This window comes from Pteropus vampyrus, unplaced genomic scaffold (genome assembly GCF_000151845.1).
Source record: "Pteropus vampyrus isolate Shadow unplaced genomic scaffold, Pvam_2.0 Scaffold285, whole genome shotgun sequence".
Classification (NCBI taxonomy): domain Eukaryota; kingdom Metazoa; phylum Chordata; class Mammalia; order Chiroptera; family Pteropodidae; genus Pteropus; species Pteropus vampyrus.
Window position 1 is genome coordinate 59,294 of NW_011889066.1, and position 13,601 is coordinate 72,894.

General features: G+C 39.0%; 1 protein-coding gene across 1 annotated transcript; it reads right to left on the reverse strand.

The window, feature by feature from the left end:
• Positions 1–379: 379 nt before the first annotated feature.
• Positions 380–11,468, reverse strand: CST8 (cystatin 8). Its single transcript, XM_011376085.1, has 3 exons — positions 11,238–11,468; positions 9,017–9,130; positions 380–463 (listed from the first exon to the last, which is right to left on the reverse strand). The coding sequence occupies exons 1-3, from the start codon at positions 11,466–11,468 to the stop codon at positions 380–382; spliced, it is 429 nt and encodes a 142-aa protein (XP_011374387.1).
• Positions 11,469–13,601: the final 2,133 nt, after the last annotated feature.

Genomic DNA, 13,601 nt, shown 5'->3' on the forward strand with positions numbered 1-13,601 from the left:
TTCAGAGAGAAAGGAGCACCAGGCCAAATGAAGCTTCTAGAAGGAACTTGTTGAGATAGTACCAACTGGGTTCAGATCTCTATAAGGGGTTGTTATCCAATCAAAAAGAGATTCCTCATCAGATTTGCAGTGGGGAATGAAATTAGACTTCACTCCATCCTTTGTATTCAGTGACAAACTTATTCCTGGTGGTAGGAGTCAGGCTGGCCAAAGGCCCCTTGTGCCAAGGAGGAATTGGATATGGCCATCTCTTGTCACCACCTAATATGAAACCAGAAAACAAAAGAGCAGGCAGAGAGACATGCATGAGGAAAGTAAGGTGGTAACTGCTCTTTTCACATAGAAAGGCAGAGACAGTGGGGGCATGCTCCAGAACCCCCTAGATGTCTGCACACTGCTTCTTCATCACAGTGAAATCGCCATTCCAGGGGAGTGCTCCAACCAAAAAGCGGCATGTTACTCTCTGAAAAAGACCATCACCACAACAAAAATCAATTATGTGCCCAAAGAAGAAAAAAAAAATTGTACTGTTGCTAGGTGTCAGCGAATATCCTAGAAGATGATCATTACCCATCAAAAAATGTTCCAAGGAACCTGCTAGCTGGATGCCACAGACCCCTACAGCCATCAGCAACTGCTGATGACTCTGGAGGAGTCTCTGTTCTCATACCAACCAATGATAGATAGCAAATACTAACAATCATTATATTTGGATGGGAGATCAAATGTAATCTTCACTTTACTTTTAATTCTCTTTAATTTTTTCTACAATGTAATTAAAGCAATGCTATGTCAGATATAAACTAAAGCATGTTATATTAATAAATAATGCCTTTTGTTTTAATAGCAAATAAGTCAGGACAAGAGCAATTTATACAGTTCTAGGACCTAATATATTTTTCATTTCAAAAAGCCCTTCTCTCCCTTTCAAAATACCATAGAAATAACAAATGAAATATTCTATATGTGTGTGAAAGATGAATGAATGGGTGTATGAATTATTGACAGGGTAGATAGAGGGATGGATAGGTGGATGGATGAATAAATGGGTTGAGGGATACATGAATGAATGGATAGATGGATAAATATAGATGGATGGATGGATGGATGGATGGATGGATGGATGGATGGATGGATGGATGGACGGACAGATGGATGGACAGATAGACGGATGGATGAATGGATGAATTGATAAATAGATAGGCATATGGCAGCCCTGATAAAACAGCAAAAGGCATCTTAAATAATTGACTGGAAATGTAGAGGTACTACCAGGAGCTATGAGGCAAATGGAGTCAGAGAGAAAGAAGTTTGTTCTCTGTTGAGTATTGGACATATGCAAAGGGCGACTATGGAAAACTCCTTTCCCCACGAACCCACAGAAAAATACCAAATCAAGATGGCTTTATAGGAAAACTACATTAAACCTTGGGAATCAAAAACTCTCTTGGTTTTTAAACTGATCCAGAACACAGAAAAGGATGAAAAGCCCTCATTTTTATTATACCAGACCGGAAAACTCCTGAAACCAAATTATAACCTAAACTGTAGGTCCCAAGGCCTATAACAGCAGCATCACCAGAGAATGGCACTAAGACTGCTTAAATGTTTGTCCTAGTAAACAGAATAAAAATCCTTTTAAAAAATATGAACAGATTCTGGGAAACATGGAGGAGTGAGAGACGTCCTCACATCTCTCCCTTTGAAACAACAATAAGCTGAACATCTAAAACTCAACAAAAAAAAACACCAAATCTGCACACCAGAACATCTGAGCATGGGATCTGTGCATAAGAGCTACCACAGCTCCGAACCCCGGGTGTCAAGTGGTGGACTGGGAGAAATAAAGAAGCTGCCTCTCCCAACCTCTAGAGCTCCCTGCAGGAGGAGGAGGAAGGGAGAAGGTGCAGAGACTTCCCTGAACAGTCCTGCCTAGGAGTACTGTGAGTTTCACACAGCCGGCGGCAGGGCCCAGTCATCAGAGCAGAAAATACAAAAGTGGGACGGGACTGCAGAGAAACAACAGTTGATATTTACTGGCCAGGGTTGCAAAACTGAGGCTGAGTCACAGCCCTAAACTCCCAACCAAGAGATCCTCTTTCCCTAAACCCTCTGAGACTCTTCACCACAGAGCCCCAGGGGAATCTGAAGCAGAGGAATACAACCGTTACTAAGAACAGGGCATTATAAGCTTAAATAATAAGAAAGAGAATGGCAATAGCAAGATAGTAATGAACGTTGAGCATACATAGGGACAGATTGAGACAATAGTGACTGAAAAAGGGAGGATTCAAAGATCCAATTTCATAAAGGGGAGTGGAGATAAGGCACACGCAGAAGAAAATGAACGACTGTATATATATAACTATCCTTTACATATCCATAATGGTAACCACATACAGAAGATTCAGAATTGAAGTATATAACATAAAACAAGAACCAGAGGTAAAACCCGCAAAAGCCAACCAAAATAAAGAAAACAGAAACACAAAGACAAGGAAGCAATAGAAACACCGAGCTACCAGAAAGCAAAAGATAAAATGGCTATAAGAAGACCTCATATTTCAATAATCACCCTAAAGTTAAATGGACTGAACTCACCAATAGAAAGGCACAGAGTTGCAGAGTGGATCCAAAAACAAAACCCAACCATATGCTGTCTCCAGGAAACACATCTCAGCTCCAAAGACAAATACGGACTCAAAGTGAAAGGGCAGAAAATGATATATCAAGCAAATGGCATTCAGAGAAAAGTGAGAGTAGCAAAACTAATATCAGACAAAATAGAATTCAAAATAAAAAAGGTAAAGAAAGATACTGAGGGAAACTTCATAATGATAAAGGGAATTATGCAACAAGAAGACATAACACTTATTAATATCTATGCTCCCAAAAGGGAGCCCCAAAATAAATAAAGCAAATACTAACAGGACTAAAGGGAGAAACAGACTGAAACACTATCATAGTAGGGGACCTAAATAACCCACTGTCGGATGTGAACAGATCGTCCAACAAAAAATCAATTAGGAAATAAATCCAGAACTGACATATTAGGCCAACTGGACATAATTGACATTTACAGAGCCTTCCAACCCAAACAGTTGCTTTAACATTCTTCTCTAGTGCACATGGAACATTCTCAAAAATCGACCACATACTGGGACACAGAGATAGTCTCAACAAATATAAGAGGGTTGAAATCATACCAACCATATCCTCTGCTCATAATGCTTTTTACTAGAGATCAACTGCAAAAAAAAATCAGGAAGAACCACAAATACATGGAGATTAAACAACATGCTACTGAAGAATAACTGGATCAGGGAAGAAATAAAAAGAAAGATCAAGACATACATAGAAACAAATGATAATGATAGTACAACATAGCAAAACTTTTGAGACATGGCAAAAGTAGTCATAAGAGGAAAGTTCATATCATTACAGGCCTATCTCCAAAAAGAAGAACGAAGCCAAATAAATAAGTTAACGCTTCATCCTAAAAAACTAGAAAAGAAGAACAAAGGAAGCCTAAAGTCAGCAGAAAAAAGAAATCATCAATTTTAGAGCAAAAATAAATGAAATTGAAAACAAACAAAAACAATCGAAATAATAAATGCAACAAAAAGCTGGTTCTTTGAGAAGGTTAATAAAATTCACAAACCCCTGGCTAGACACACTAAAGGAAAAAGAGAAAGGATACAAATAAACAAAATCAGGGATGAAAGTGAGAAAAACACAACAGACATGGCAGAAATACAAAGGATCATACAAGAATACTATGAAAAGGTATATAATATCAAATTTAATAACATAGAAGAAATGGACCAGTACTTAGAAAAATACAACCTTCCTAGACTGAATCAAGAAGATCTGGAAAATCTAAATAGACTGATCAGCAGTATGGAAATTGAAACAATCATCAAAAACCTACCAAAAAGTAAGTCCATGACCAGATGACTTCACCAGTGAATTCTACCAAACATTCAAAAATTTAATACCTATTCTCCTCAAACTCTTCCAAAAAATCAAAGAGGAGGCAATACTTCCCAACGCATTTTATGAGGCCAATATTACTCTGATACTTGGTAAGGATAACACAAAAAAAGAAAACTACAGACCAATATATCTCATGAACACAGATGCAAAAATCCTAAATGAGATACTAACAAATCGAATACAGCAACATATTAAAAAGATTATACACCACAATCCAGTGGGCTTCATCCCAGGGGCAAAGGGATGGTTCAACATATGCAAATCAATTAATGTGATAAAGCATATAAACAAATTAAAAAATAAGAATCACATGATCATATTAATAGATACAGAAAAAGCCTTCGACAAGATACAGCATCCATTTATGATCAAAACACTTAATAAAATCGGTATAGAAGGAACGCACCTTACCATAATAAAGGCTATCTATGACAAACCCTCAGTCAACATTATACTTAATGGTGAAAAACTAAAAATCTTCCCTCGAAAATCAGGAAAAAGATAAGTCTGTCTACTATTGCCACTGTTATTCAATATAATACTGGAGATCCTAGCGAGTGCAATCAGATGAGAGAAAGATATAAAAGGCATCCAAATAAGAAACAAAGAAGTCAAACTGTCACTATTTGCAGATGTCATGATTCTCTTTATAGAAAACCCTAAAGACGCCACAAGAACACTACTAGAAACAATAAGCAAATACAGTTTAAGTTTCTGGATACAAAAATCAATGTTCAAAAATCCACAGTGTTCCTATACTCTAATAATGAAATGTCAGAAAAAGAAGTGGAAAAAATAATTCCTTTTGCAATTGCAACAAAAAAAATAATGTACCTAGGAATAAATAGAATGAAACATGTGAAGGACCTATATAATGAAAACTATAAGACCCTATTTAAAAGAAATCAAAGATACAAAAAAATGTAAAGATATTTCATGTTCTTGGATTGGAAGAATGAACATAGTTAAAATGACCTTATTACGTAAAGCATTATACAGATTTAATGCAATCCCCATCAAAATCCCATCAGCATTTTTTAAAGAAATAGAACAAAAAAATCATTAGATTTGTATGGAAGCACAAAAGACCCCAAATTGCCAAAGCCATCCTCTGCCCCAACTTCAAATTATACAACAAAGCGACAGTAATCTAAATGGCATGGTATTGGCAGCAAAACAGACACACTGACCAGTAGAACAGAATCGAGAGTCCAGAAGTAAACCCATATTTATATGGGCAAATAATTTTCTACAAAAAAGCCAAAAATATACAGTGGAGAAAGAAAATCCTCTTCAATTAATGATGCTAGGAAAAGTGGAAAGCCTCCTGCAAAAAAAAAAAAAAAAAAATGATCCTAGACTATTGTCTATCACCACACACCAAAATTAACTCAAAGTGGCTTAAGGACCTGTATATAAGACCTGAAACAATAAAATGCATAGAAGAAAACATAGGAACAAAACTCAAGGACCTTGGACTTAAAGAGGATTTTATGAATTTGACCTCAAAGGTAAGAGAAGTAAAAGCAAAAATAAATGAATGGGACTACATCAAACTGAAAAGCTTCTCAGAAAAAGAAACTGTCAACAAAGTAAAGAGACAACCATCGAATGGGAAAATATATTTGCAAGCAACAACTCCGATAAGGGCCTAATATCCAAAATAGACAAAGAACTCATATGACTCAATAACAACAACAACAACAACAAAAATGATCCAAACAAAATATGGGCCAAGGACCTGAACAGACACTTCTCCCTAGAGGATATTTAAATGGCCAACAAATATATGAAGAGATGCCAACATCACTAGCTATAGGGAAATGCAAATCAAAACCACAACGAGATACCATCTCACACCTGTTACAATAGCTATAATCAACAGGACAAGTAATAACAAATGTTGGAGAGGATGCATAGAAAAAAGAACCCTCATACACTGTTGGTGGGACTGCAAATTGGTACAGCCACTATGGAAAACAATATAGAGGTTCCTCAAAAAACTAAGAATTGATGTACCATATGATTCAGAAATCCCTCTACTGGGTATTTATTCCAAAGACTTGAAAACCCATATTCAAAAGATATTTGCATGTTCATTGCAGCATTATTCACAGTGGCCAGGACATGGAAGCAACCGAAGTGTTCTGCAATAGACAATTGGCTAAAGAAGCTGTGGTACATATATACAATGGAATATTACTCAGCCATAAGAAGGGGTGAAATACCGCCATTTGCAACAATATGGATGGACCTTGAAATTATCATATTAAGCAAAATAAGCCAGACAGAAAAAGTTGAAAATCACATGATATCACTTATATGTGGGATATAAACCTAAAAGCAACAATTGAACAGGACAAACAGAAACTCATGGACATGGATTATAGACTAATGATTACCAGATAGTAGGGTGTGAGGGAGGATGGGGGTGGTAGATGGGGTAAAGGGGGTCCAATATAGGGGGGAGTGGGAGGGTGAAGTGGGCAAAGGGGATCAAATATATGGTAGCTGAAGGAAACTGGACTTTAGGTGGTAAACACACAATAGAATATACAGATGTTAAGTTATAATGTATACCTGAAAATTATATAATTGTATTAACCAATGTTACCCCAATAAACTTAATAAAATTATTTTTAAAAATCTGAGCAAATTAAAGACAGCTGCATATTAAAGAATTATTTCTAGCTTTAGGCCGCACACCTTTACAGTCCTAATGCAGTGCTTCTCAGACTTTCTTAGTGATATAAAGTATGTATGGTGCCTGTATCTGTAAATTCTGATTCAATGGGTTTAGGATGAAGCCATGGAACTTGTGTGTGTAGGTGTGTGTGCATGTGTTTACCTCATGCTCCAATTATTCTTAAGACTAGGAAAGTTTGAGAGTGTTAAATATGTATAAAGCAAAATTCCTAAATAATGAAGTAGCATATTGAATCCCACTGCATTCTAACAGATGAGTGAAGTCATAATCCATCATAACCTGGGGCTGGCAGAACAACTACCATAAATAAATGCCAAGAAGAAGGGTTAATTTGCCATCAACGAGGTGGTGACTGAGAATATACCATTAGTGTTTACAAGTATATCTTGGAGTGTCCTTCAAGAAGCGCACCCCCTCGGCACTCAGAGAGAGCTGGAAATTTACAATGTACAATGAAAGAGATGAGAATGCCAGATGTACCCATCAACACCAGGTTCTGCAGAGCCGTCGGGGTCAAAGAAATAAGTAATGTTCTATACCTGTGTGTTGTTGTCCCAAAAATGTAATAAAGATAAAAATTTACCAAACTAACATATATTGGTTGCCTAGGTACCAATCACCACTTTCAAAAACCTTCAGTCAATGTGAATTGAGAACAATCAAATGAAGTTATGAAACTACATACACACACACTCACACACATACAAAGACAAGTGCATCATATTCTAGATATGTCAGAATGACTCAATACTAGGCAATCTGTTATTTTAGTTTATTACACTAATAGGTCAAAGAAGAAAAATTAGTCAACATACTTGGTAGGTGCTGAAAAAATAATTTATAGGAGAAAATATTATTAATTTAAAAAATAACTTTGTAGAGGGAATTGGAGGAACTTCAGGAATCAGCACTTGATATAATATTTAATAATAGGATATAAATACTGAAAACATTCCCATTAAAGCAGGAATAAGAACAACTGCTCAGCATTATTACTCTTCAGCATTATTCCAAAGACTTGGAAAGTTTTCAGTGTTAATAAGTATGTGCTTAAAAACATGTATTTTAAAACCAAGATGATCCATGGAAACCTTATAGACAATAAGTGAGCTCCTTGAGGACAATTCTCCTTAATTCTCTTTAATATTTTCTACAAGCATGTAAAAACAACAACTTTTCTGTAACCCCAATGAACCCAATAGAAAATATAAGTTTAAACTGACCGTAATTTTACTAACAGTAAAAGATAACAAAACTTACATAAAATATCAGATGGCGTTAAGACATGCTCACTGTTTAAATTCTGGTCCTGAGGGGTGTCTACTATTGACTAGATATGATTTGGTTCATTAAGTTTGGCACACAGAGGCAGTTTCACTCAGACACATTGGGAGTCCACTTTGTTAACCAGCTTTTGCAATTTCCTGAGCCATGGCTACAGAAGGTAGTGGTTCTCACATTATGATCCGAAGGTCAGAAGCGATAGCATCACCTAGGAACTTGCTAAGAACACAAATTCTTGGATCCCACTCCAGGAACAATGAATCAGAAACTGCAGGTGGGATGCAGCCATCTAGGTTTATCAAGCCCTCCATGTGATTCTGATGGCCACTCATGTGGGCAACCACTGGTTAAAGAAAGTGGTAAAAACATGCAAACCTGCAGAAAACCTGGGGCCTTCATCAATCTCAGATTAAGCGCTTGGATGAATCTGAGGTGACCATATCTGAAGTCAAAAATACAAGCTTGAGGTCAAAGGCCCCTAAGCCAAGTCGGCCCTTTGGTGGGAGACTTTGGGTCTTCATGGAAACCATGGCTGAGCCTAGCAAAAATCAACTGTAAGCCTGGACTAGTCACTGCTAAACTCTAGCACCCAGAATAGCACCTGAGGTAAAGCAAGCGTGATGAGTAGATGAGTGAATGAACAAGTTGCTTTTTGTATCTTCACAAGGATGAGCAACCATAGAGCTAGCAACAGTTGAGTTGCTCACCTAGGTCCAACAGGACAGACTTTCAGTGAATATGCATTGGCAAGTTTTGCTGCACCAAGAGGCCAGAGTTGGTGGAGATCTTGTAATAAGCGTGACCTTAACAGCATCCCATCCTTAGGACAAGGGTGGAGAAAGACTCAAATGGGTCCACCACGTTCTGCTGCCCTATACTCTCTGCTCTAAAAGCCACAAGGTTGGCCACTTCTGGGGCTAAATATTGAGAGCGATTTAGACCTCAAAGAGAAAGTCTGGGCACCTCAAGTTCTTCTGTCTGGGACTCAGAGCAGCCAAGATCATCACAGACAGTTGGTTTGTCACTTACCTTTTCCATTTTGGAGTTTTCTTGAATAAAACAGTTTTCACTATTGTTTGAAAGTTTTCTGCAATTGCTGCGGGCAATTTCAACATCAATAAAGTACTCCAAACGGTCTGTGATCTGTCAATTAGCAATCGTGCAATTTTATTCAAAAAGTTGTATTTTACTTTTTAAAAGTTTTAGAAAACACTAAAAAAAATCACTTTCACTCTCATCCTATCCTCTATCTCCTACACTGTCTCCTTGCTCTGATACCTACTGCCTGGATTCCTTTGCATGCTGATACCAGTGGCAACTCTGGCCACTCCTACCTGGAGCTGGATACTCAGAGAAAAGGCTCCTTTCTAGTGTGGAGCCTCCTGGAAGGCAAAGCTTTCTAATTCTATTTCCTATCCCAAAGTCTAGAGCATGCTGCTTGCTCAGTGCAGGGTTAGGGGAGAAAACTGAGGTCATTAGAACCATCAGCTCCTCTGGGCCCAAGATGTCACAGGTTCACATGGGCCAGACAGAAGGACAGATAGCTCCACCACATTGGACACCTTCTCTGATTCCTTTCCCTCGTACACACTGCCCCTCAGATTCTGTCATCTGATTAAATCTCTAACCTCTTGGGGTTTTCCCACTCAAGGCCCCTTGCACCACCCCAGCAAGCAGTCCTTAACGGGCCATGTCAAGGGAATTTGTCTTTCTGTTTCCTGCTGAGTATTTAGTAAGGAGGGCAGCAGTAGGTTTGTAGCAAGGCATCGGTATTGACTGAATACATTAATAATTGAGCTTAGTGAAGGCTACTAATGGTGTCCATTTAAATCTGCCTTCATCTGATTTTAAAAGATCACAGCAGGATATGAAAGGGATATCTGTGACTTAATTCCAGCTTCCCCTGGCCTCCCCTTTTTCTACCACCTGTCCTCATTGCCATCTCTAAGCCTTTGATAAATTTATGTTAAATTTTGGCTGTGTTCAGAAGAATTAACAAGGGAGACTTTGGCCTGTGGTGGATGAGAAGCTGGTTAGATGACATCAAGAAGTGACCAGCAGAGCTGCTTCTTAGGTTTGGAAGTTAACTTTGTATTTAGAGAACCTCAAAAATACCATAGAGTTGAACCTGATCACCAGCAGGACATCCCGTTAGTCATAGTACTTGCTGACCCTCAGCAGTGCTCTCTCTCTGTCGCACACTATTTTCAGGGCTTTGTACACAATAACTCAGTTAACCTGCACACATAACCTCTGGGGTAAGGCTGTCACTTACCCCAGAGGCTAAGGAAGTTACAAGACTCAGGATCCATTCCTTCATCCAAAAGGCTGAGGGAGTTCGCCTCTGGATGGATTGTGGTATGTACTCAATCAATAAAGCATGCTGCACAGTCAGTATAATGTACTGCAAATATGCTGCTCATGGCTCACGTGTTCCCAAAGAGGCGAGGTCATAAGCACCAAGATGTAAGGTGGCCCGACTCCTGATAACAGAGGCAGACTGGAGAGTGTAAAAACTGAAATATGTTCTGCCAATGTGACCTATATGTTTGGTCTTTTTACAACTTATTCCTGCAAGTTTCATGACGCAATTATAAGCCACACTACCAACCAACAACTGATGCTGAATTCCAACACTGAGAGTCTTTTCTTAAGCACAGCAGCCAAGGCCATGTGTTGCAAATTCCAGAAAGCATCAACCACACTAGTACCCAAGTCAATAACGCTTCCTAGTTTTAGACAACTTGTGGTCCTATGAGGAGGGATACATTTCTATAAACAGAAAATGAGAATGTCTCCACTTCCACTAAATGAATGTTGGATTAAAAGTATTAAAGAATATAGGAGGAGGCACTTTATTAGCCTATACATTAGATAGTGCTACATGTCTCTTTTCAACTCCATATTCCTTGTTATGTAGATGGATTGAAATGTTGCCCATGGCAGCATTATTGCAAAATATTCACGATGCTCAATTTGTCTCTCAATAACCTTAGCAAATACAAATCATGAACATTTGATTTGCAATTTTGTGATTAAATGAGTTAATATTACATATAAATTACTTAGAACAATAGTCCGAGCATATATAGAAAGTGCACTTATGTTATAATATGCAAGTGTATATGCTCTTGAGCACTCACATATTTAAGATTTTACCAATATTTTTTTTTTCATGCTCACTCTTTCAGACTGACTTTAGTCTGTGCTAACACATGCAGGTATGCATATTGAGGGAGAACATTTTTACCTGCAGCTGGACTTGCACTATCTTGACCACCTGGAAGATGTATTTATCCTCACTCTCTTTGTTGTACTCTTGCATGGCAAACCACAAACACTGCTTCACGTTGGCATTCGAGGCATCAATGACTTTTAATTCCCTTAACACCTTGACCTTATTCTTGTCCGGGTCTGTGCTGGCCACCAGGGCTACCAGAAGGGTGAGCAGGATCAGGCAGGAGTCTCGGAGACCAGTCATGGTTTCTCCGTCCAGGGGCAGAGGTGAGCCTCTTCGTCCTCTCAGGGCTGGAGCTGCAGGTGAGGTGGGGTGGCAACTGCTGCTGCTATAGGTTAAAAAATCTTACTATGACAGCATCAGCCTAGCTGGATTAAAGACAGAGCCATTAGGGTCATCTGTAGGGCTACCCCTCTCCTCCAAGAAACCCACCCACAAGAAGCCATTAGTACTCTCTGCTCTCAGACATTTACCTTCCTTATCTTGGGTGTAGTCTATGATTTCGGGGAGAGCACTTAGCCCAGATGTGCCCATACCTACCCTGTGCACCTAACTGCCTACTCCTTCTTCTGTGTCTCAGGCCTATAAGATGTGACTGTGAAAATATTCCTGACCCAAAGTTTCCTGGCTCCAGCCCTACGTGGACTTTTCAGCCTTCTCCACTGCAGACTGCTCCTTCCTTTTTGTGAAGTTTGGCTCTGACTCAGGAACCAGCCACATCATGATTCTCCTGAGTCCCCAGCTTGCACTCTCAGCTTGTACTTATGCTTCTCTTACTCCTTATCTCTGGTTTCTCTTCACCTTCTGAGTCCATGCTCCTGCAGGTAGGTCATACTTTGTGATGTAATCCAGCACCTGTGACTCTGCCTCCGTGAGGGCACCTCTCACCTGCCAGGCACTGGCCTTCAGTCCAGAAAAGCACCTCCTGCTTCCGCCCTCAGAGTGAGGGCTTCTCAGAAGTCTTTTGCTCACCTGTGCTATGACCCTGGCTTCCTAAATGCCTGGCCTTTGGACTCCCTCCAGCCTACAGCACCTCTCTCCACTGTCCCATCATGGAGTGGGTCACGTGGTCTACCGTGGCACCCAGGCCTGTGAGGTGCATATGGGCATTTAGAGATTCTGTTTCTCTGTGAAAATCTCAAATCAATGTCCATCAAGTTCCTGAAGAAGCAGAGAGGTGGGCATTTGTCCCAGCATGCGAAGACTGATGGGCTCTTGACCATGAGGAAAAAACAGACAGGCATGAATCTGCAAGGCAGATTGTAGAACACTGTAGAGTGTGAATATGTCATATTGTATTTAAACTCTCTATGGATGGAAGTTTTGGTTGTTTCCCATATTTGGCTGTTACAAACAGTGCTATAGTGGACAATACTTATCCAATATTTTTGCAAAATTACAGGAGTATTTTTGTACAATAAGAGGCTAGATGGAGAATTGATATCAAAGCTTCACACAAATTTTAATTTAGTATATATTGCCAAATTGATAGTCACTTGCTAGTAATGTATTCATGATTTTCAAATCTTGCTGCTTGTTGAAAGCATGTGGGGAGTTTTAAAAAGTACCCAGGCCATTCCCACTAATAAAATCAAACTCTGAAAGAGGGTCTGGAAGTCAGCATTTTTAAAAGTTCCCCACAAAGGCTCCAATGCACAGCCAAGTTTGAGAACCAGCATCTTTGTTTCTTGAATATTAATGTACATATGAACCTCACATCCCCAGGCAGGCTTGCCTCCTCTCAGGAGCTTGGTGTTGCCACTGCTAGATGTTCCTCCCTCACCTCCACTCATTGGCTCTTCCTGCCCTTGAAGTATCAATTCAAATGTCATTTCCATCAACCTCACTCACCCAAATCTAAAATGCCCCTCCCAGCTACTCCTTGGTACTCTCAGATACTCTTCCAGCATTCCCAACTACTCTTCCAAATATTTCCAGCTACTATCCCAGCCATAGTCAAAACCAATCTTGTTTTCATCACCCTGTGTATAGCCTTCAGGTTATTTATTATAACCTGCAGTTATTTATTGGTAAATTTCTTTATTGTCTGTCTTTCTCTATGAGAAATAACATGGACTTTCTAAGGGTAGGGTATCTTTTCCATTGCTCATCCTTTCTACACCCCTGAACCTAGAACAAGGGTAGGCATGAAATATATTTTAATATGTATTGAGTGAATAAACAATGGTTTTGCTTTGATGAAAAAAAATCATTTCTGATTTTTCTTTATATTTATATCTTTTCTAATTTTCTATATTACATATGCATTACTTCGACAATTAGGGGGAAATAACCTTAGCATGGATATGATGATATGTAAATAAAAATGAGATTAGACTTCTAGTCAAGATATCAGAGCAGGTGGACATTTTGCTC

Excerpts from the sequence above, each read along its gene's own strand:
- CST8 (XM_011376085.1), bottom strand. The coding sequence starts at position 11,468 with ATGACTGGTCTCCGAGACTCCTGCCTGATCCTGCTCACCCTTCTGGTA. Across the intron at positions 9,131-11,237 it reads TAGTGCAAGTCCAGCTGCAG|ATCACAGACCGTTTGGAGTA; the intron begins GTAAAAATGTTC and ends GCTAATTGACAG. Across the intron at positions 464-9,016 it reads AAAACTCCAAAATGGAAAAG|AGAGTAACATGCCGCTTTTT; the intron begins GTAAGTGACAAA and ends GGTCTTTTTCAG.